Source organism: Thamnophis sirtalis, unplaced genomic scaffold (assembly GCF_051295495.1).
Source record: "Thamnophis sirtalis isolate CommonGarterSnake01/CBP01778 unplaced genomic scaffold, rThaSir2_p1.2 scaffold_9, whole genome shotgun sequence".
NCBI lineage: Eukaryota > Metazoa > Chordata > Lepidosauria > Squamata > Natricidae > Thamnophis > Thamnophis sirtalis.
Window position 1 is genome coordinate 46,442,665 of NW_028261389.1, and position 24,597 is coordinate 46,467,261.

Genomic DNA, 24,597 nt, shown 5'->3' on the forward strand with positions numbered 1-24,597 from the left:
CACTTCAGCTCCAGGGAGATGGGATTAAAGCATGATAATATTAGCCCCAACGCGCCACATGGCATCTGAGAACTCAACCAAACCTGGATTCAAAACACAGCCTAGAGAGTTGCCCCTGCATGGCCCCATGGGAGTCTGACAACCAATCAGAATACATTTCTTACATAGGAACAGGAAACACAGAGGTGGGACTGAACAGGTTATAAAAAGCCTAGCAAGCCCCTCCCTCAGCCCTTTTCTTCTTCTCCACCAACATTGAAGGTGGACTCAAACCATGTAGTCCTGTCCATCTTTCCAAGCAGCCTCCATGTCTCCAGTGTCTTTATCCCCACTTGCAGCCGAACCCAGAAGGACACTTCTTTCATCAGTGTAATAAACTTTAGAGGACAGACTAACTTGAAACAACCCATTGAAACAATTTCATCAAAACACTCTCAAATAAGAATGTTTAAGATTGAAAACTAAACATATTTGGTCAATTAATTTTTTTAAATGTTAATAAAGATTGTTAATGTACCAAGCATGACAGAAGCAATAATGAGATAGCATATAAACACAACAGCACCCTGGTAAAATTTCATGTAAGAGTAAAAACCAGCATCTCTCTTGTTCTTATTCTTTCTTCTTGGACATCTCCCGTTGCTCGCTCTTTCATTTCTGGCCCAAATGAAAATCAGAATGGTAATCTTCAACTTGGCAAATGCAAGAAATACAAGTAAAGGTCTCAGGCTGCATCAGTTACAGATCCAGAAAGCAAGTACTATCCCAAAGGTACTTTTACAAAAGGCAACTGGACTTTTTTTTTGGGGGGGGGGGAGAGTTGAAGATGTTTTGCTTCTCATACAAGAAGCTTCTTTTCTTGGATGGGAAGTGAAATGTCTTCAAGGAAAAACAAAGTCCACTTCCCTGTTGGAAGAAAATCTGGTCTGATTCCAAGCTGGAAGAAAGACCCTGGAAATAAAATGGAGGCAGGCTGCAGGAAAGAAAGTCTCTTGTTTATTTGGTAGCCAGAAACTAGGAACAATGGCATGTTTCTGGGGTGGATGAGAAATGGGGTTGAGAGTAGGTGGGCATACATTCATTGGGGCTTTGTAATTGAGATGTCTGTTCCTGTGCAAGAATATGTCCTTCAAGATCTATGTCTGTTGCCAGATTCCTATGGGGTCATTGAGGAGTCATGGCTGGCTCTACAGGCAAAAAGAGAAATGCAAATCCTAGGTGCTTATTTAGGGTTTCGGGCTGCTCTTTGCTTATGAATAGATTGGCTCAGGCTTTCTGAATGGATAAAAAATCTCCATTCCTGAAGACCAGCCTCTTCAAGTTTCTGCTTGAGGCTGTTTTCCTATGGCAAGAAGACTGTGGCTGCTTTCGGCCTTGGTTAAGATTTTTCTCTTCTTCTCCTTTAGGGAAAATTTTATATCCTGATTCTTTTTAATATTAAGAATAAAGAATATTTTAATTGGGGAGGGGCTCCCTACATGCCTTTAAAAAAGCAACTTTGAGTCACTCATAACCTTGATGACTGAGAAGCTCCATAGACAAAGAAAGTTCTAATTTTCTTGAAAAATATTATATTCTCTGATTCAACAAATAAATTTGATCCTTGTTTTGTAGTCATCCTAACATGATATGGTAGTAGGAAAACAATTCTTCTGCTAGTCCAATCAATTTAATTAAAGGCATAATTAGGACCATTTGTTGATGACTTATTAAACAACAGAGTTGATTTGGTCCAGACACTGGTCTGCTTTATCACCGTATAGATTCTAAAGACATATTATGTCCTACTTGAAAGAAATTACTGAGCATCTTCATTAAAAGATATTTGATTCCTGTCAGTCTGTTTAAAGTTGAACATCAAGAAAAATACCATACATCCAGGACATGTGGAAACAGCATCCCTTATATCGCGTTTCCCCGAAAGTAAGACAGGGTGTTATTTTCTTTTGATCCCCCCAAAAAGCACTTGGTCTTATTTTCAGGGAGATCTTATTATTTTTGAGGTGCAGGAGGAGGCAAGAGTGGTCACCTCATGGCTGCTGCTGTGTTGCAATATTTTCGGGGAGGGCTTTTTTTAGCGCATGCACTCAAAAGCCCGATTGGTCTTATTATCTGGGGAAGTCTTATTTTCGGGAAAACAGGGTAATATTGAAGACACAGTGAACATTCTTATATAATAAAATCAATATTTTATTGCCATGCTACAGCTCTTTGTGAAGCTGGCACTTCTGAGGAGGACAATGCTATCAGTATTACAGAATAAATTTAAAAATGGACATCATTTGATAAATCAATGTAAAAGCAAGCTTAAATGGTAATATATGGTTGTTGAAAAACAAATACAGCATGTTTTTAAGACTAACACTATTGCTTCAAAAGAAGCCTGGAATGTTTAAAAAGAGCCACCGTGGATGGGAAAAAACAGCTTTTGAACTTCTCAAGGAGTATTTTGGCAACTTTAGACTTTTTAATATATAAAATAAAACTGTAGAAAGCTACTTTCATACAAAGTTGCTATACTGATGCTTTTATGTAGGAAAACATTTTTATAATTCAAAATTAGGACATACAACTTTACAGTATTTTACAGTGTAATGAAAAATTAACATACAAATACAGATTTGGCTTTCATAGAAATGTATATTTATGCATTTCAGAAATGCATTTGTGGCACACTGGTGATTACAGGACTGTTAGCTGTTTTCATATTAAGATGTCAGATTAATAACTTCTGAAACACTGCCTCCTTTTCTACCTACACAGTGGTTCCAAAGACATAACAGTAGGTGATGCTACAATGAATGGATGTTTATGCCATAAAAATAAAAAGGCATCATACTTGCTGGTTGAGACACACTGTAACATAGTATAATGTACAAACATTGAATCTTTTTTACAAAATGGAAGCATTTCCTTTGCATTCGGTGACAGTCTTACAAGCAACACTATCTGTATTCCTAGTTTAGCAAATAATAAGAATACAGAGTTAATATGCATGTACTTTTAAAGGTGAAGTTAAAGTTTAAGATGTTGACATCCATTGTTAACAAGTATAGAAATTCCTGAGTGAAAGGTCCTCTCCATTTTTAAAATCATTTATTTCACATAGAGTATTTCAAAACTCAAAGCATGAAGAGAAGCAAAATTCACAGTAATATTTACACACGTATCTGAATTTACTGGTTAATTATTGAATACTCGATTTACTGAGCATTTTTCCATATTTTTGGGGGGAGATAATTACTGCAAAAGACAAAATTCATGTTTTTTATTACATTTGAATCTCTAAACTCTGAGAAGATTTCAATCAGTCTTCCCTTTACAGAAAGTAATAGTTTGTGTAATTATATGACTATTATTTCCACTGTTATAAATATTTATATGATAAAGATTATGTCTCAGGAAAGTGAGAACTAGAAGACACTTTCTAATTTGGGGCTAATTTCATCCTTTCATATATTAGAGAAATTGTCTAATTGCTTCTATACTCTTTTAAGGCTGTGTGTGTTTGTGTGTGTAGCCCTCTACCTCATAAAATTTATTACATAATGTTTCAAAAGGACATCTCACTGAGAATTACGTTTTCATAAAGGCCCTGTTCCAAGACAGTATTTTATGAGCATACAGGAAGACCACATTGTGCCAAAATAATTAATAAACTAATTTATAAAGACTAGGACTCATTACAAATGTAAATACAAAGGTTAACTCTAGTGGCTATGACAGTCAACATGTATGTTACCAAATATATAATTTTAGCCTTAAAAACCAAAAATAATTTACATACCTTTTGCAAGTACATGGTTAAAATTTGATTTTCAGCAATGCTTCATGGATTATGAAGGCTATTTTGAGGGATCTTAACTTTAGCATACATTCTTTTACAAGAAATGTTAAGATTTGAAGTAAAATTATGGAAACGAGAAGGAAGCTGTAAAAGACTTTCACTAATTTCTCCTCCAATATCTCTACCAAAATCTATGAGAATCGATGCAATCAGTTCAGTGGTGGGTTTCCATTTTTTTTTTTTTACTACCGGTTTCCTCATGCAGATGCATGACGCTTCTGCGCATGCGTAGAAATGTCCGGGCAGGTGAGTGGAGCCTCCCATCGCCGCCACTACCAGTTCACCTGATCCGGGCCTCTGAATCAGTTGTCAATCATCTCAAACTAGAGCACCCTGTTTAGCAAATACTATTCATCCAAGATATCTCCCACAATGATCCTTTACATCTTATCCTATGATATTTTATTTGCTGCTCCAAATCTCAGGGACTGGTTTTCCAGGGTGTGGGGCAGGAAAATCCTGTAACTCCTGTAATTTAATGTTCCTTCTGCTCATGGGTCTCAGGCTCTAGTCTTATTAGCATGTTAGTATATTACCATGTTAGACCATAAAATGTGAAAAACAACTTGGCTATACCACAAAAGCAGCCAGTTATGAAGTCTGAGGTGAGAATTTATTTATTAGAATCAATTAGATAGTGCTGGTACGTAGTGTTTAAACACTGTTATAAGATGGAAGAATGCAATCCAAACGGATACTTAGGGCAGTGTTTTTCAACCACTGTGCCGTGGCACACTAGTGTGCCGTGACATAGTGTAAGGTGTGCCGTGGGAGAATTACTTTATATATAGTCAATATAGGCACAGAGTTAAATTTTTTTAACATTTTCTAATGGTGGTGTGCCTCGTGATTTTTTTCATGAAAAAAGTGTGCCTTTGCACAAAAAAGGTTGAAAAACACTGACTTAGGGGAACATATATCTCATAAATAGACAAAATTCATTTAAATCATGTTGTCTTGCAAATTTATGCTTGAGTTGGGGAATCCAAAATGGACTGACCACTTTAACTAAAATAGTGTTTCATATCATTAGTAAATGTAGAGAAACTCTTGTTATTTATCTGGTCACACACATTTAAATAACATTAGCAAGTAATCCATTGTTGCAATGCATTGCTAATAGAAAAAATAAAAACAGGAGAAGATACTGTAAGATCCATCAAACAAGATTACTCTAGAGAAGAGACAGTGGAATAGTATCAGAATGTCCAAGCATTTTTAATAATTATAGGCTTCAAATCTAATTTAGGACACCATAACTTCCTCTTAGTTTATTTTTTAATAAATGCACATGTTTTAGAACTTTATAATTTTGAAATTAAATGGGAAGGCATTTGCCATAAACTTTTTTTAAATTTAGAATGGATACAATTTCTCAAGCAGGAAGGGGAAAGAACTTTCATCAGGATTCCAGAACAAGAATTCAAGATAATTTTTAAAAAAGTAAAGAAATCATTATATAGTGGGATCACATGCAATATTGCTTTGATATATTCTATTACCAATTTTCTTTACATAATACAGTAAGTACATTTCACTGTACTATTCCTGAGTACATTGAGATAAATCGTAATAGCCACAAATTATATTTCAGCCAAATTATCTTTATCCCATCTACCAAATAGACTTGTATAATTTAGACCTACTTAATACTATGTCTGTTGCCCTTTCAGTAAATGTTCTATTTGATCGTCTTTGCTGGCCAGAAATAAAACTTAACAAACTTTCAGTGAATATACTCTTCTTATTAAAAATATATATGGCAATGCACCCATATATTTTCTACCTTCAGTAATGCAGTATAACAATACATTTTAGTCAATTAAAAAATTGACAGGAGGGGACAGGTGGGAGTGTATGAAAGAACAAGAAGAAAAAAATAGTCTCAGTCAGATTTAGTCTAAATAAACAATCGGATTTAGCTGGTTTATGATATCACTAGATAATCGTTTTTGTAAGGATAATTTAAATTTAAATCAGTTGCTTCTGTTAGAAACCTTTTAATTTTGACTAATAAATGGATAGATGCAATAGTGCAAAACTCACTGAAAATCAGTAAATAATTAAAAAAGAAAAGGATAACTTAACCCAACAGAGAAAACATCAGGGTTGTTGTTGTTGGCACCCATAGGGCAAACAAAAGCTTATACCTCAAGGTAGGAATTTGTGCAATGAAACTAAAAAGGGAAGCCCTATGATGATGACTAGATCATTTTAGCATGCAACTGCACATTGTCATAGCAGAATCACTTTAGAATAAACCATATAAAGATAATTTTGACTATCTTGAAACTGCATCTCATCTGCTTCAACTGATACTAACAATTAGAGAAGCCTCCACATATTTCTTCTATATAGAAATAATTCAATATGTAAATTATTAGAAGTTCAAAGAGACAATTTTGCTTTCTATCATGCTTTAGTAGAGCAGCTTTTAGTTGAACTTATGAAGCTGATCATCTCAACATGTAATCATGGCCGTGTTCATGTGTCTAAAAGCACCACCGGTCTTCCAAACTGATTTTCCTATGAAAAAAAGGAATCTGGTAGTTGAAATAGCTGAGATGTGTTTTAAATGCCTACTACAATCTTTGAAGCTCTGGTAGGCTAAATAGACTCTCTTGTAATGGACGTACATTTTGTGTGTGATCTATGTATCTAGCCTTCAAGTACTTAGGTAATATGGAAAAAGGACATATGAAAATTTGCTTGACATAATATAATTTGGCAAATGTTATGTTTATAGTCTTGATGTAGAAATATGGCACAGAAAAATGGACAGAATTATGGTTTTACTAAATATAATGTTCAGAATAGCAGTGGACAGGCTGTTCTAGCTCTGATGGCACTTTTTTTTGGGGGGGGGGGGCAAAGTTTTACACCTTCCCTTAGGCTTTTCAGCACAAAACTATCACAGTAAAAGGGTTCAAGTGTAGCAATTTTATCTCATTTCTTGCACCTTTCTACAATATTGAAATTCAGGCTAAATTATCACGAGGTCACAAAAAATAGATTATCAGCGTTACTAAAGGCACTGTATTTTTATTTTAAATTTCATTACTATGCCTGTTAATTCCCCTAAATGTTTATTTTCAGTGCTGTCCTGATAAGCACTGTGCAAGTTCAATACAAATATTAGTACTGATGAAAAGAAAAGCATTTAGAAATTTGCGATTTTGAATTTACCATAATGGACTCTATCCAGGAAAATGTCATCAGCTGACAGCAGCTAATGAGATGTACTGCCAATCACTGGAAACATAAAACTATAGAGAAAAGAAATAACTATCGCAATTACTTTCCAACATACTTAGATGTTTTAGGTACAGAATATATGAAAAATAGAGAAACAGAATTAAATACAGCTCATCATATTGAAATCTTACTTTTTCTGGTTACATTAGCTTTCCTATTGTATTTTGAGAATTTTGGAACTTGAACTTTTTCTACAGCCTGGTCTCTTCAAGTGTTTTGCAAATGCGGTGCCTCTAATTTTCAGCCAATATGTTGCCTTAGAAATCAGACCATTGTAACACAGCACATTTGGCACCAGTCTGAAGAAAAACTATTTAAGGCATGTGGTTCTATCATAGTTCCAGTTAATTGCAATACTGTAGATTAAACTGAGATGAACTCGTATATTATTTTGACTTTTTGGGGTTAATGTTCCTTATAGAGAATATTCTTAAATTTATTGACAACAAAACCGAAATGCTTGCCAGATAGAATATTAAAATGTCATCATAAAGGAAACATCAATTTTTCCAAGACAGAGTTCTAGTTGAATATCTGATTATATTCTTACACACTATAATTGGAACACCTTTCAGGCAATTTGTCACCATAAGCATTCTAATGAAATAAAAATGAAATTACAACAGAATAGGAACTTTAGCAAAGAGAACTCCCCTTCTCTGTATATATACACAAACACACACTCTCTTCTGGAATTGGAGCCAGCATGCTTCAGAATGGTAGTTTCTGTAAGAGTGACAATGCCACTGCACTCAAACATTGCTGTGAACTCCCCAGATAAATCTGGTTGGCCACATAGAAATTGCCCTTTGGTCTGATCGAATACTGTTCTTATGTTTCCAAAGGTTTCATTGTTGTAATCTGAACTCGTACTGATGCATGTATTTTAGATGTAATGTTCTAAATTACTAAGTGTTAGCAGTGTTGCTATTGCTCCAAATCTGGAATACTAAATACTTTCCAAAACAAATAATTATATTGATTGAAGAATTTGGTCCTTTTGAAGGGTGGAGACACCACCTGAAAGCTCATAATCTGATAAATGTATTATTACCATGTGAGATAAATGTAATTTGGGAATAATTATTTTACTAAAAATCTAGGGGCTAAAAATCTAGTCCTCTTTAGTCAGAAACAATTACCTAGAATCAACAGGTATTAAACTCTAGTTAAGTGTCCAATATTTTGTGTAAAAAATAGTACATCATTATGTTTAGTATCCAAATATACTTCCACTGCTACATAACATGAATATTTACTTTCAGAGCTTCATCTGAAAATATGAATTCCTCTAATTTCTGCATGATTATACTAAGGTCTACATATTGTTTTAAATTCAAATAACAAAATCTTACTTATTACTATACTGATCTTTCCAATTTTACCCCATTTTCTTACCTGTTGAAAAAATCAGTACCTTATGGTACAAATGTATGGATGTCTATTGAGAAGTAAATGAAAATAGACTTTAATAGGATTTAGCCCCAAGTAAGTAGATGAAGGATTGCAGCTTTAGACAAAATGTATTATGCAATAACACTGGCCAGATTTGAATTACCATTCAAATAAAAATGCAATTTTCAATTTTTTTAAATATATGAAGCACTATCATTATGTGCTGATCTATACATTTCATGCTTTTTAAGTCCAATGAGGAAATAAGCATCCTCTATACTGGAATTTCCTCATAATGTTTGGCTTTGTTTTGTTTTTCTTTCCCCTAGGAAACCACACTAGCTAAACTACTTTTTTTTCTACATTCTCAAAATGCATTAGAATGGCAACCTCTCTTCAGAGAGTTCTCCACTTACAACCAGTCATTTAGCAACCATTCAGTTATGATGGCCTCAGAGTGCTTTAATGGTTCATAAATCACTTCTGGCCACCATAATATGTGCTCCCCCAAGCTCACATTTAAAACTGCTTGCAGTGACCCATGAGCATGAACTGCAACATTTTTTGCTGGTTTTCGGCAAAAAAATGTCAATTTGGGAAAGTGGATTTATGACCATGTGATTTGTTTAACAACCACTGTAACCCTAACCCTAACAACTGTAAAAAAAAATCAGGTCACATAGAGCCTTGGCTTACAACCAAAATTCCAGTACCAATTGTTGTTGTAAATTGTGGACTATCTGTATAAACTTTATAGCTGCTTAAAACAGGTTTTACTTTTTTTAAATTGTAGATAGAAACTGCTTCATACTGTTATAAACTTTGCACAGCACTGTATACATAGAGACTTCTAACTGGGAATTCGACAGAGTCAAAAATAGATTGAAAGGTAAAACTCAGCAATGGTAAATGTATAGGAAGTATTCAGGAGTAATTAAGCTATCAAGTATCTATTAAGGAGTTATGAGTATTAATTTAAGAGATTACATTCAGTAGGCATTCCATTTTTACTTTCAGTAAAACTGACTTAAGATTAAGTCAGTTTATAGAAAAGAGTAGCTTATAACAAAACTGAAAGGATTTTTGGGCCACAAGCTCATTATTCATAGAACTAAACCATGTTACTGGCTTTTATAAGTAAGTCATACAATGTATTAAATCCATCATTCTAACTTTGATACTTTGGTTTGCAATTCCTTTTTTCTGGGTTAAACTAAATATGAAAACATATTACATCATGCCTCTGTAAAAATAACAATGCTCTGAAATGAACATAATGCATCCTTAAATTGTGAAAGTCAGCTTTCTCTTAATTGACAATATTACAAATGGGCCTTTCCAATACACATGAAAAACACTGAACAAGATGAAACACAGAAAATATGCTGAACACAAATTACATACAGAGTTAAGCTACTGATACAACTGAAAAGAGGGAAGTAAAAGAAGATTTTCAAAAGTAAAAGGTAAAAAGAACCCACTGTAGATACATGATTGTGAATTATATTAAAAATATTTAGAGTGTGAATATCTGTATAAAAGTATAAAAAGAGCTATCTAAAGCAAGACAAATTTTAAATTCTTTGATGGAAGAAATCTGATGGAAAAAAATTAATGCTGTATCTCATACAACAATAGTGGCAGGTGAATTCTAAACTCAAGTTGGTGTATTTAAAAAAATAACTAACACGGAAATCACAAACTAAAGAGACCTGTGCATTAGTGGTACTTTTGAATGGATTAGGAGGAGACCTGATTTTTTACTTCTGCTTGCATCCTGTCAGAGTGCATGGAATATTTGTTCCAGGAGGCCTTCATAGGTCTTTGAAGGTCTCAAAAGCAGTTTTAGAGAAAGTAATAGAGCTACACAAAGAAAAAAGAGCTAGAAAAGTTGCACTGTAGATAAATGCAATATCATCCTTTATGTCCTATATATACAATTTATAGCCCTTAGCCCATAAAGCATAGTACTCCTTTAACAATATCCATCTTCACTTGGCAAAAGGTTTGAAATTATTTAGGTGCATGTCATTTTCCTGATAAATGATGTACCTTCTTCATATTATTTACCTGTTGTTATTAACTTGAGAAAGAAAAAACAAATTCTAGAACTGCAAAACAAACTTTTTAATAAAATAGTACCAGAGCATGTTTTAAATTACTAGTTATTGGACTTATGGTTAGTGAATTTAAAGTGCATCTAAAGATCATGGGTAATTTTAAACCAATTCCATGAGCTACATGACATCTGAATGAAATCTTAATGAAGATGACAATTTCATCCATTTTCCCTCTCTCCCAAATCAGCCATTAAATGGCATTCTCCTCAGTACTAAAATTGGCTTTATTAGATTTAATAAAAGGATTTACTATAGAAAGCTGCTCCTATTAGAAGAGGTTTGGAGGGTAACAGCTGCCTGTCAATCCTTTCTCAAAAACCCAGCACTCTGAAAGAAAACCGTACCATGATTTTACAACTGACATTGACTAAAATCTTTCTCATTTATACCACACATAAATTCAACTGGAATCTGTGAGTCTATTCATGTACTATGAGAGATTCTACTGATTTGAAAATAATGCAAGTTTCAGGCAGCATAGGAGTGTCATAATGCCTTGACAGTGATTTTAGGCACATGGCCAATTTATTATAATTGGCTACTATAACTTTCAGATAATAAAATAGGCACTATAAAAATGGCAAAAATATTTAAAAGCTGTTTCTATAATTATAAAATGATAATGTTATTTAATACTTTTTCTACCTTAAATTCCCTTTAAGCAAGCAAATGAAGTATTCAGAAAAATCTATTAACCTATGAAAGGTGATAGCATTCAAAAATAAAACAGCACTCATCCAATTAAAACAATTCTTCACAAAGGTGCAAATGATTTCACTACTGCTTTCCAAGCTCACATAGGCAGGTCAGTACTGTTATGCCTAGTTTTTCTAGAAGTACCGTCGTCTCGTGGCAGTGCTTTCTGCAAGTTTGACATAGCAGCAGTTCTTTCGATATCTATCACAGCATATAGCTCGGTGCGCCTGGTTGGTGTTGGAGGAAGTGGAGTAGTAGGAGTTTTGGGAGTCTGTGGGTTATCAGAGTCACTGCCAGCTTCCAAATCAACTTGTATATAATTGAGTTGCCTGTGTTCTGAACTTGGTCGCCTAATATCAAAATTGAAGACCGTAGGGGTACAGTCCCGACGTCTTGCATATTCGACTTTGTGAGCACTTGATGGTACTGTTACATTCTCTGTATTGACATAATTATGCATGGGATCTAAGTTATTATGATAGCCATTCAAAGAGGGAGTCTTTGGTCCTAAACTGTCATCCTCCTCTTTACTTAGCTTATGAGCTTCCCAAACTGGAGGCAAAGAAGGAAGATTTTCATAATTTAACAGTGCAGTTCTCCTTTGAGCTGAATTATTGATGTTTTGAGTATCAGAAGTACTGGATGACACTAGACGACCCCTCATGTGCCCTGGAGCATTAGGGATAGACAATCTATTTACATTTTCATACGTTAGTTTATTACCAGAAGACACTTCTTTGCGTTCATCACTGTCATATCCAGTATCCCATTCATGGTTACTATTTCCACTAGCTTGAGTATTGCTACCATTTGTTTCAGTATTGTTGCCACTAATTTGAGTACAGTTCCCACTTGATTCCAGTTTTTCCTTTTCCATTAATTGTCGCTGGACAGGAGTAGGGCCCAAAACAAATTTGACTCCTTGAGGTTCCAGTACAACCTGTGCATCCCTGTTATCACAGCAAGCCTCTTCTTCTCTTGCCTTGTTTGTTTCTGCATTGGGAACCTTTTGTTCCAGAGGTGTGCGTGCAGTTGGTTTGCTTTTTCTTTCTTCCTGTACGCCCGTTGTATTCACATATGTATGGACCTGCAAAAGTTAGAGTCCAATGTCAATCTTATACATTGCCATATTCTTTTTTGACCCTTGATCACATAAATCTAACAATGACATATAATAATGTAGACACCCACTAAACATAAAACTGGATTCAGTGTACTTCCATCATATACAGGGCATATTTTAGCAATATTAATATAAATATATCATAATGGCTAGTTACAATAAAATTAGAATATGGAAAAGAAAATTCAGAATAACTTACTTGTTCTTCTGCTACAAGTAAGGGGTGTGTGGACTCTTCACCTACTGAAGGAAGACGTGCACTTCCTACTGAAGGGTGTCGGCTGGAAGGATGTGATGAAGCATCTCCATAGGAGGGATACCTTGGGTACCCATTAGGTAAATTCTGCCCACTCAATCCAGGTGCTGGTTAAAAAGAAAATCCAATTTTTACATTGATATCATTAATATTATTCCTTCAGAACATATATATTAATAAATACTAATTCACTACAAGTTAAACTGTAACAATTGCAAGGGCTTGTCCAGAGAGTAGCTAGGAATCAAAAACTCAAAAAGCACAGACTCAAACATTGCAGCAAAGAGTTCACAGAATTTCATTATCAGCATTTTATCTTAAGAAAAGCAAAATTCATACTTTCTGTTCAGGACCAGGGGCCATATATGTTAAAAAGGCTCCTGCCTAGAGCAAGAGGTCACATATATTAAAACCAAATACATGTCTAGAAGCATGGACTGGCTAAAAGACGAAACAAAAACAAATGCAATTCTTGTGTTTGGCCTACTCTGCATCAGATTTTACTCATTAAAATTTATAAACCACACCATTCCCAAGACTTGGAGCAATTATTTATTGTTTTTTAATAAGTAACAAAATTGAGAAAAAACGAGAAAAAACCCAAAGACAATAATGGGGGATAGATACCGTATTTTTCACACTATAAGGCACACCAGACTATTTTACAGGAGGAAAAACAAGAAAAAAATAGTTTTTGGCCTTGGTGCTTGCATTTTAGCCTTCCCTGGCCCCCAGAAGCACTCTGCACATGCCGTTTTTGCCAAAACTGGGCCCATTTTTGCCAAACACAGGTTCATTTTTAGGTTCCAAAAAGTCATGTGCGGAGGGCTTGGGAGGCCCAAAACAGGCTCATTTTTTGGCGAAAACGGGCTGTGCAGAGCACTGCAGAGTGCTTCTGGGGACTGGGGAGGATGAAAACGTGACGCGCGGAGCGTTGGGAGGCCAAAAATGCCCGGATTTGGTCTATAAGACACACCTAAATTTTCTTCCACTTTTAAGGGGTGTGTGTGCATCTTATACTCCAAAAAATACAGTACATTGTCAAAGAGAAGAATAAACACATAAAACATGCTGTAAGAAAAAAGTGAAAAAAATAACAAAGAAAAAAACAGTATGATAGGGCATTATACTATAATGTATACATACATACATACATACATATATGTGTGTGTGTATTTAATGTAAATATTTAATGTAAATATTATTCAAGTATATATGTATTTCTAATACATTTATATGACAATAATTTTAATAATTTTTAGTCTATTATATTCTCCATAAATGAGTCCTATATTTCATGATATTGGCTGTACATAGTCTACATGTATAGGCAATTAGCCTATAAGTAGTAAGTGAATCAGGTCTTCAATCAATTGAATAAATGGAGTTATACATTTATCTTTCTAATGCTGCAATATCAGTTTTGTAGCATAGTAAGTACAAAGAATCCATTTATGCTATCTGGTTGTCTCCTAGGTACGGTATGTAGTTCAAAAAAACATTATCCTCTGAAAAAATTACCTTCTCTTATACAATCACATTTATATAGTCCACTACTTTCTCCCCAATGTGGCAAGTATATGGCACTGTAGAAACATATTCTCTCTTTCAATATTAGCAAGCATGTGTAAATCCCAGGCTAAAGCCCCATTCTGAAGTCCTTCCAAGAGATCACCTCGGTACAGCCAGAGGGCCAATATCTGTCAGTGCTTTTGTAGAGTAGGCCTCTCCAATCCAAACTTTGTCCTGACTCTACAGTAAGTTGTCATAGGTCATTTCCAAGACAATCTATCTCTGCCGACAATCTCCCTTCCTCAGAAACTTTCAATAACAGTGACTAACATCAATCCTTATCAGATTATCAACTTGAAAAAAAATACAGTAATGAATTCCTTATGACAAATTATTTTAGTCCACTAATTACTTTATATTTTCTTTAAAATATTAACTGTCACGTGGTGTGAAAATTATGTATAATAATTATCACTTGATACATTCAAAGTTAAAAAAAAATGGCAACCTTAACAAATCATGTAAGCCTAGTCAATGAATCACTCACACATCAACTTACTGGTAGGTGTGAGAGGTGTTCTTGGAACCTCAATCTCTGTTTGATGTAGATTCCTTTCTACAACTGGTTCTTCTACTACATTTATACTATTGTTCTGCATGATTTCCTGCAGCATATTAAACAGTTCCTCTGCACGAGCACACTTGAAGGCAAATATCCCTGCAAAAACATATATTAGACATCATAATAATGAATGTATGCATAATCATTTATTCATATACCTGTTAATGAAAGATATTTAGTTTTTAAATTTTTAACAATTATAACTTCCTGCAATTCCAAAGGAGAATTTTTGGTATCTGTATCAGAAAACTAGTTGCAAGACCATAGCTACAGACCAAGAATTTTGGAGTACACTTGTAGCCTAGCATAGGACGTGAATAATATCAGAAAACATCTCAAGAACAATTGCCTCTTAGCAGAACATAGTTTCACACTTAATACATTCCAAGTTTTCAGGTCCATTATAGTACCAAAATTAATGTAAACATTATATATAAAGAAATAAGAAGGATCTAACACAAGGTACACAGCAGCGGTGGGATTCAATTTTTTTTAGTACTGGTTCTGTAGGCGTGGCTTGGTGGGCATGGCAGGGGAAGGATACTGTAAAATCTCCATTACCTCCCGATCACCTGGGATTTGGGAGGCAGAGAATAAATGGAGGCAGGGCCAGTCAGAGGTGGTATTTACCAGTTCTCCGAACTACTCAAAATTTCTACTATCGGTTCTCCAGAACTGGTCAGAACCTGCTGAATACCACCTCTGGTACACAGCCCAGATTCATGTCAAAGTTAAAATTTGAAGGAATGTGACAGATGTGAATAGAACAAATAAAACAAATCTGGTTTGGTCTCAAGGACTAAAATCAGAAACAAAGTAAGCAGTATCAAAGATTTTCCTCTAGAGTTGTTCCACTTTTTTCTTTCAGCAGCAATGAAACCCCCATCTTATTCTCATCAACAAAGGGAAACAATATAGTTGCAATATTGTATTATTTGTCCATTGAAATAATTAAGTTGACCTTCTTATTAGCAATTGTATCTTTGCCTTTGCTGGCTTATTTAACATCAAATATTTATTTAAATAATATTTTAAAAATTATGTATTATTCTATTCAAGCCAATAATAAATTTCAACTTAACCTCCCCCACCCTTTAAATAGTAATCTATTGATTTAGTGTCATGCAAACTTCCTAACAGTAGTTGGGCTATGTACTATACTGTCTGGGATGATTCTCTTTGAAGAAAATTGTCTAGTCTAGGCCAGCTTCCAGGAAAGTAGGTTTATAAATTTGAAATTTTAAGGATTAAATAGGCAAAACTATATGGCAAAATTAGGGATTTTGCCTTATAGAGCAATTTTAACAAATGTGATTCTAAATAAGACTTTTAAAATGCTATACCAACTGGAGCTGACATTATGAAAGCTATGGTGTATAACCGATAATTTCAGTACACAGTGAAGGCTAGTATTTTAAGATAATTTTTTTTTTACAGAGTTACTTGATACTGAAACATACAACTCATACAAACAGGAAATTAATATTATACAACAGTTTGGAGATAAATTAATAATTTGAATAATTGGACAATAAATCATAAAGATGTATACTACATTTTTATACTGCATTTAACCATATTCCTGAACAAAAAAGCTGAAATGTTGATAAATAAATAGGACCATGTTTGTATATTCTCAAATATAAGGCAATAGTTGGATCCTGAAAATATGGTTGCATTTATATGAGCTTAGTTTTTAAAATCCAATAAAATATTTAAGTTTTGAGAATATAAACATATTTACAATTTATGTCACTTATCTACACATGAATAATGTGGGAGATGTGATTTATTCAAGGCCATTATGTAAGTTCAATGACTCACAAACCGCACTTCTCTGATATTGACCTTCAGCAGTTGGTATTGAGAAGCACATTGTATATCAACATGAAGTTTCAACTAGCCACTGATAAAACTATTCTCTATGAAATTGTTTAATTTTATCTTAAAACTCTCTAAGTTAGTGGCCATCACAGTCCTTGAAGCAATCAATTTCTCATCTTGTGACAAATATTTTTTTAACTCATACCAAAGCCATTACCTGGATTCCTTTGTAATAAAGAGAGGGGGAAAAAAACATCAATTTAGTTCTTTCCCAATATTTTATCTCTCTGTGGTCCATCTCTAAATTAAAAAATATTTCTTCATAGGAAAAATTCTATTGTATCACTCTGTCTTTTCTCTAATTTCCTTGTGTGACTACAGATTTTGGCTATTGTATTTTTAAAAAAGAAAATCCAATAAATTCTATGTCAAGGTTCTGACTAATGAACCCACGTTAACCGAACCTGGCACCAGCCATTTTTCTGTTCCTCAGTTGCTTTCTAATTGAAACATGTCTTTTTCCTGCTGCCACTGAACACTCAATTGATAGTGTACAGATCAATGCCAATTAGATTAATACTGTTTAATGTCAATAAAAACCTTCTGTAACAACATAATCCTATGTTGCAGGACAGTATTTCAGGATGAGAAGGTTGGGTTTCCTTCTCCAAATATTTTAATTAGTTCCAACCTTATGGTGAAGAGAGGGGAATCTGATAGATACCATTCCTTTTAATTTCCCTTCATGTCAGGTTTTTTCTTTTACTGATTATCTCTCGTTTTGGAAAGGCCTAAAAAAGGGAGGGAGTGCCCCCAGAAAGCAGATGGGCAGGGCTAATATTCCAGACTATCCTTGATGTACCCATCACTCTGTCAGACACAACATTCAGCCAGCTCTCATATTGACTTAAATATAATCTTTCCTTTTGCCTGCAATGGAAGTTTTAAAACTATGGGATAGCAAATGCTGGCCTTCTGCCTTGCCAGTTGGTTATCAGTAGGGCTTTGAACTTGTCAAAGCACTTCAGAAGATGGAGATAATAATTGTATCCATAACAGGGATTAACTAAGTACAGTTGATACAGGTTGATTAATACTATGTATTTCTAAGACTTCATATTTTACCAATACTACTAGCTTTACATTATATATGAGTTCCATTTAACAGACTTATGAAATAGGGAACTATTTATACATACCTGGTCCAGTTTGACATCTTCGACCACTTTCAAATGAGAAAAGATTGGAATCATAGCCATAACGGCGCAGACAGAGGTAGTGCCACTTGACAGAATCCCGTTTACGGGTATACAAGATTAATTCTGTATCTGTAAGTTCCATTATACCAGAACCCAATTCATTACCATCATCATCCACATTAATAACCTAGAAAATACATTTTTCAGAAAATAAACATGATTTACACAATCAAACTCAAATATTTATTTATATACATCCATATACTTTACTAAATATAATTGAGCAAATATTTATTAAAAACTGCTAGATAACAGAAAATAAACCTAGCATAATTGTAAGAATAATACATAGTTAATTCCAGAATGTGAAAATGTTTCTCCATGCAACAAAATATATTTCACATCTTTCCATCATCCATTTCAGTGGGTTTAAGTAGATATAATTTATCCCAAAGATTTGATGATATGAATTATGATATCAACTGTTCCTAATCTGAAAATATTACAAAAGAAAATATCCAAATAATCCATGTGGTAAATAATAGAGATATACATTAAGTAGCAGATAAAGGAGTATGATATTTTGCAATTATTTCATTACAGTGCTCAAAATTTATGAGCATTAGTTCTGCATTGATGGGAGTTATAGTCCAAAGTATAGCAAACACAGACTGCCTAGCACTGTATCTCAACCTTACTTAGCTCTCAATTTAAGAATCAACTTGAAAATAGAGTCAGTATTTAAAAATTACTTCAAAAATCTCCATCATTCCTTACAATTAATTTTTTCCCTTTGTCAATCCCAAACCAGAACTTGCATTCAAAAGTTTCCATGTAGAAATGTACCTTAAATTTGTTCCGATGGTTATCAGGGACTGCTTCTTTATCAGGACAGCTACAACAGCTACCCATGACTTCTTTAGAAGACCGTGTGATTACTATAGCAAAGAAAAAAGAATTGTTTTGAAGACAAATGCAATAAAGAGAATGGAAAATGAAGTGCAAATAATTGCAACATATTCAAAAAACATGATAGATATTATAAAAGCAGTATGAAGAGATCAAATGTAAACTGTCTTAAATATATTATATCTAATGCTTGAATAATGAACACAGAATTCCATATTTCTAAAATATTGTATTTTTTAATAATAACTCATTTGATAATGCTGTTGATGTTTCCACATACAAAAGGAAAGGTAACAAGGATGATTGCAAAAATTGTATGAAACTTAGTCTATTAAGTATGCCTGGGAAAATACTGAGCAGAATTTAATGAAACTGAATGTTTTTTGGAGTGAGGGACAGGAGGCTCCAGTAGTGGTATTATCACACCCAATTGGCCACGAAACTGGGATGAAGCTGAAGCCACGCCTCTGTGCTCCACCCTTGACTTCCAGTTTCATCTCAGTCTGGCTAGAGACAAGACATAAAATTTTGACTCCTGATCTTTATCACTACTGGACCCTCCTTGCCTCTGCAGCCTTCTTGCGAAACAGCTCCCTTCTCCTGCCAGTAAGTTGCCTGACTGTGGCTTCCATTGCTGGCCACTACGGAGAGTGCCTTGTTTGTTGAGGGCTGAGAAGGCTCTGTCGCCATTGCGGTGGCCATTTTGAGCGGCGCTTTTGAGGTCTCACTACTGGAGATTCCTGTTCCTCACTCTGGAAAATAGCAGTTGGTCTTACCTGAACTGCTATTTTAGGAGTTGGGAAAGGAGGCTCCAGTTCCCGCCCTATGTTAGCTAGATAGCTGGTGGGGAGTGAGATTTCTCCTTTGTGCCTTGTTTTCAGGTCTCGGGAGAGCTCGCTTCGATGAAACTGGGAGTCAAGGGTGGAGCACAGAGGGGTGGCTTCAGCTTCATCCCAGTCTCGTGGCCAATTGGGCGTGATAATGCCCCTACTGGAGCCTCCTGTCCCAACTCCTAAAATAGCAGTTCAGGTAAGACCAACTGCCAATTTGCAGCAAACGTTACACTGCTTGATGCAACAAGGAGTACAAACCTTAAAATGGAAAAGTAAAGCAAATGCTGCAGGTTTTACACAAATAATGAAAAATTAGAGCAAATAGATCAATGTATATACCTTGGTAGAATGTTTTCTAAAGATGGGGAAAGGGATGGAGGAATGTTAAGATACATACATGTTCTGGTAGAAAGGTAATATCACTTTCTTTAAAAAAGGGTTATAGCTAGAATACATTAGTAAACTGGCAAAGGTGCTTACTTGCCACAAAAATTAAAGCTGGAAAAACCACAATTTGTATTTTTAGCTAATTAAAAAGCACAATAAAAAACTCTGTTGCTCTGTTGTTTTGGGGCAAGCTACTGACATTCTATCTATGTACAGAACAGGAAATATAGTAACAATTGTATACCTTATAATTCATATACAAGATGATTTCAGATTCTGATAGAGAAACATCTCACTGAAAGTAGATATACTCACCTAGATTTGCCCATTAATATTCGTAGCCTCTGGTATAGCAGCAGTAATCCTTTCATACTTCAAAACATCGTGTTTTCTTTCCAGATAGTTGAATAAAAGTTTGAACAAACTGTAAAATGAATTAAGACAACAGCTTTAAATAAAAAAACTGCCTCTAAAATAAAACAGTGATTACTATTCTGTTCTGAACCATTACTAATTATTCCTAATGAACAGCTACTATAGGGTATATGTTTCTTGTTTATATATAAAAAACTACTTTTTGAATTCAGTGTACAACAGAAGACACTCCACTCATCTTCTGTTGAAGTATGTTAGATTATAACTTTTGCACATCCATTTTAATAGCAATAACACTTAGACTTGTATACCGCTTCATAGTGTTTTATTGCCCTCTCTAAGCTGTTTACAGCATATTGCCCCCAACAATCTGGGTCCTCATTTTACCAACCTTGGAAGGATGGAAGGCTTAGTCAACCTTATGATAGAACTAGCCTGCAATACTGTATTCTAACCACTGCACCACCATGGCTCTTGTCTGATAATAGAGCATATATAAGAAAAGTTATAGGTATTTTGCTTCCAGCAATCTTGACTTCTGTATAGTAAATACCACTGCACAATCAACATCATGCTATTAAAAGCTAGCTATGTAGGGTTGATTCCTCTACATTCTGTTACAGCGGTCAACACTCATCCCTCAAGATATTGGACTGCAATTCCTGTCATCCTGTACCATCTAGTATAATGGCTAAAGGGTTGTAGTTCAACATTAAAGAGCTCCATATTGCTTTCCTCAGCCTAATTTAGTAAATCATGTGTAATAGCTTATATTGTACTTACATTACATTAAAAATAGACATTAATATTTTGGAATCTATAACACCTCACACACTTTGGATAGTGAAATATATGAAAATATCATTTGCAATAAAACAGGTGTAAAAAGCTGGAACATAGTCAAGTTTATGGGTGACAAATGTAAGAATGAAAAAACTGGTCAACTACCTTATAACAGTTTCTCTTGTGCGGGCAGTAAAGATTTTGTTATGTAATTTAATGAAGAAAATAAACTCAAAATCCTCAAATATTCAATGTACAGACAATCCTTGCTTACTAACTGCTCATTCAGCAACAATTCCAAGTTATAATGGTACTGAAAAAGGAAATTTATTATAAGTCCTTGCATCTGGGGCTATCAAAGCATCCCAGTGGCCTTGTGGCCAGAATTTGGGTGCTTAGTAACCAGTGCACATTTACAATGATCAGAGGGTCTTGCAATCATGTGACCACCATTTGTGAGCTTCACAGTCAGCTTGCAACAAGTGAAAAAATCAAAGGGGAAGCCAGCAGGTCACAAGTCATGGTCATGTGACATTACACTTAATGACTATGATGAGTCACTTAATATCTGCATTCCGAACTGATGCTGTAAGTTGGGTGTGGTCATGTGATGTTTCACTTTACAATAATGTTGCTTAGCAGAAGATTTGCCTACTGTGGTTGGTAAATTAGGACAACTATAAAGGAATGGAAAAACAATTCAGTAGTAATAGTTTAGACCAGGGATGTCAAACTCAAGGCCTGTGAGCCATGAGGTGTTTAGACCTGGCCCGTGGGGCCACCCTGGAAACAGTGAAGGACCGGCCCGCAGATCCTCAGCCAGCGAAAATGGAGCCCGGGGGTGGTGGTGGACTGAATGCAGCCCTCCCAAGCTCTGTTTTCACTGGCAAAGCACTCGGGCCACCACAGGTATCCTGGGCATAAGTGATGTCAAGCTGGCCATGACCACCCTGGCCATGCCCTTCTGACACCCCCGCCCAAAGGTTAAACACAACCCTGATGTGGCCCTCAATGAAATATTTGACACCCCTGGTTTAGACAATGAACAGGAAACCACTATATAGGTTTGACTTAAAAAAACTATATTTGTACATCTAGCCATCTCTCACTAAACCACATTTTAGCCTTTGATCATGATAATCTGATTAGGTTCTAATACTTGTGTGGATTAATACCTAGATTCTAATATTTAAGTAGCAAATTTGAATTAAATTCTATTTATTTAATCCGTTTGAAAAGCTGCCTATCTCAACAGCAAACAACAACAAATAGTATAAAAACAATGATATTTTGAATTCAAAAATTATAATATATAGCATCTGAGAAAAACAACAGTCAGCAGTGCTAATACATCCAAGAGGCAGGCTCTTTCACACACACTCAGGGTCCCAGGCCTGGGCACAGAACCTGGTCTTTACTGGGCTACAAATAGACTGCAGAGTCAGGGTCTAATCTCCATATGGCGGGTGTTACAGTGGAAAAGGAAGGACTCTTCTTGGCCCTTGTCAACCAGTATTCCTTAGCCAATGCATGCCCATGCTGCCCTGCCGAACCAGACTGGAGGAGTAGAAATGAAATTGTCTGTTTTTAAACCTCAAATTCTTGCATTAGAAAAATCTATTGATATCAGTATCAAGGGAGGAGGAGAGACATATATTAATATTAAATTCAACTATTAGAGTTGAAGGGCATTAAAACCTTGCCCTTGTCATGGTCTGATCACTTCCTGCTGAGGCTTGACTTTCGGAGGCCAATCCCCCACTGTAGGGAGGAGGAACCGATTAGGTGGTTCCGCCCCAGGCGCCTGATGGACCCAATGGGGTTTCAGACGGCGCTTGGAGAAATACCTGACACTATCGTCCACAATCTGGTGGAGTCCTTAGTCGCTGCTTGGAATATAGCGGCGGCGGGGGCTCTAAACTGGATTGTGCCTTTGCGACCTCTCCGAGGCGGCGGATCCAGGAGGGCTCCTTGGTTCACCGAGGAACTCCGGGAGATGAAACGCCAAAAGAGACGCCTAGAGCGCCGCTGGAGAGCCAGTAAATCTGAGTCAGACCGAGCACGGATGAGAGCCTTTATTAGAGCCTATCTCGTGGCAATACGGGCGGCGAAATGTTCGCATTTTGCCGCCCTTATTGCATCTGCCGAATCGCGCCCAGCCGCCTTGTTTAGAATAACTCGCTCCCTCTTGAAAGGGAGGGATGCGGGTGACCCTCTACAGGGTAGAGCTGAGGAATTTGTTCAGTATTTGACGGATAAAGTCGCTCAGATTCGGACAGAGCTGGACTCCAATTGCACGATACCAGCCGAGGTACCGGGGGAGGGTCTTGAGCATGCTTTATGGATTGAGTTTCAACGGGCCTCCACTTGTATACTGGACCCGTGTCCCTCCTGGCTGGTCTCGACCAGCAGGGAGGTGACACGCGGCTGGATCCAGACGATTGTGAACACCTCTCTCCGGGAGGGAATCTTCCCACCCCTCCTAAAGGATGCGGTGGTGAGACCCCTCCTGAAGAAATCGTCTTTGGACCCAGCCATTTTGAGCAACTATCGTCCAGTCTCTAGACTCTTTTCAGTCGGGTTTCAGGCCTGGTTACAGCACGGAAACTGCTTTGGTCGCGCTGATCGATGATCTCTGGCGGGCCAGGGATAGGGGTCACCCCTCTATCCTTGTGCTTCTTGACCTCTCAGCGGCCTTCGATACCATCGATCATGGTATCCTTCTGCGACGGTTGCGAGAGGTGGGGGTGGGAGGCACCGTTTTGTGGTGGTTCTCCTCCTACCTCTCAGACAGGTCGCAGTCGGTGTTGGTCGGAGGGCAGAGATCGACCCCAAGGCCCCTCAAGCATGGGGTGCCGCAGGGTTCGGTCCTGTCCCCCCTCCTATTTAACATCTACATGAAGCCGCTGGGTGAGATCATACGCCGGCACGGGATTAAGTATCATCAATATGCAGACGATACGCAGCTGTATCTGTCTGCCCCGTGCGAAGCAGTAGAAGTGATGTGCCAGTGCCTGCAGGCTGTTAGAGTCTGGATGGGAGCAAACAAGTTGGCACTCAATCCAGACAAGACCGAGTGGCTTCTGATGTTCCCTCCCAAAGATTTTCCAACTGTTCCATCTCTCAGGCTGGGGGGCAAAATTATACGCCCCTCAGAGAGGGTTCGCAATTTGGGAGTCCTCCTGGACCCACAGCTGACTCTAGAACACCATCTGTCGGCTGTGACCAGGGGGACCTTTGCCCAGGTTCGCCTGGTGCACCAATTGCGACCCTACCTGGATCGGGAGGCCCTTCAGACAGTCACTCGTGACCTCAAGACTGGATTATTGTAATGCGCTCTACATGGGGCTGCCCTTGAAGAGTGTTCAAAGACTCCAATTAGTCCAGAATGCAGCCGCGCAAGCGATTGTGGGTGCACCAAGGTACACTCACGTTACACCTATCCTCCGCGAGCTGCACTG

At 36.5% G+C, this 24,597-nt stretch overlaps 1 protein-coding gene across 1 annotated transcript in view; it reads right to left on the reverse strand.

Annotated features, from left to right (window-relative positions):
- Positions 1-2,526: 2,526 nt before the first annotated feature.
- FRS2 (fibroblast growth factor receptor substrate 2) overlaps positions 2,527-24,597 on the reverse strand; it is a 49,410-nt gene continuing 27,339 nt past the window's right edge. The window contains exons 2-7 of the mRNA XM_014056102.2: positions 20,294-20,402; positions 18,696-18,787; positions 17,850-18,036; positions 14,764-14,922; positions 12,636-12,799; positions 2,527-12,400 (exon numbers count right to left, since the gene is read on the reverse strand). Of these exons, the coding sequence (XP_013911577.2) occupies positions 11,411-12,400; positions 12,636-12,799; positions 14,764-14,922; positions 17,850-18,036; positions 18,696-18,761 (1,566 nt within the window). The 5' untranslated portion in view covers positions 18,762-18,787; positions 20,294-20,402 and the 3' untranslated portion in view covers positions 2,527-11,410. The remainder of the gene's footprint in view (positions 12,401-12,635; positions 12,800-14,763; positions 14,923-17,849; positions 18,037-18,695; positions 18,788-20,293; positions 20,403-24,597) is intronic.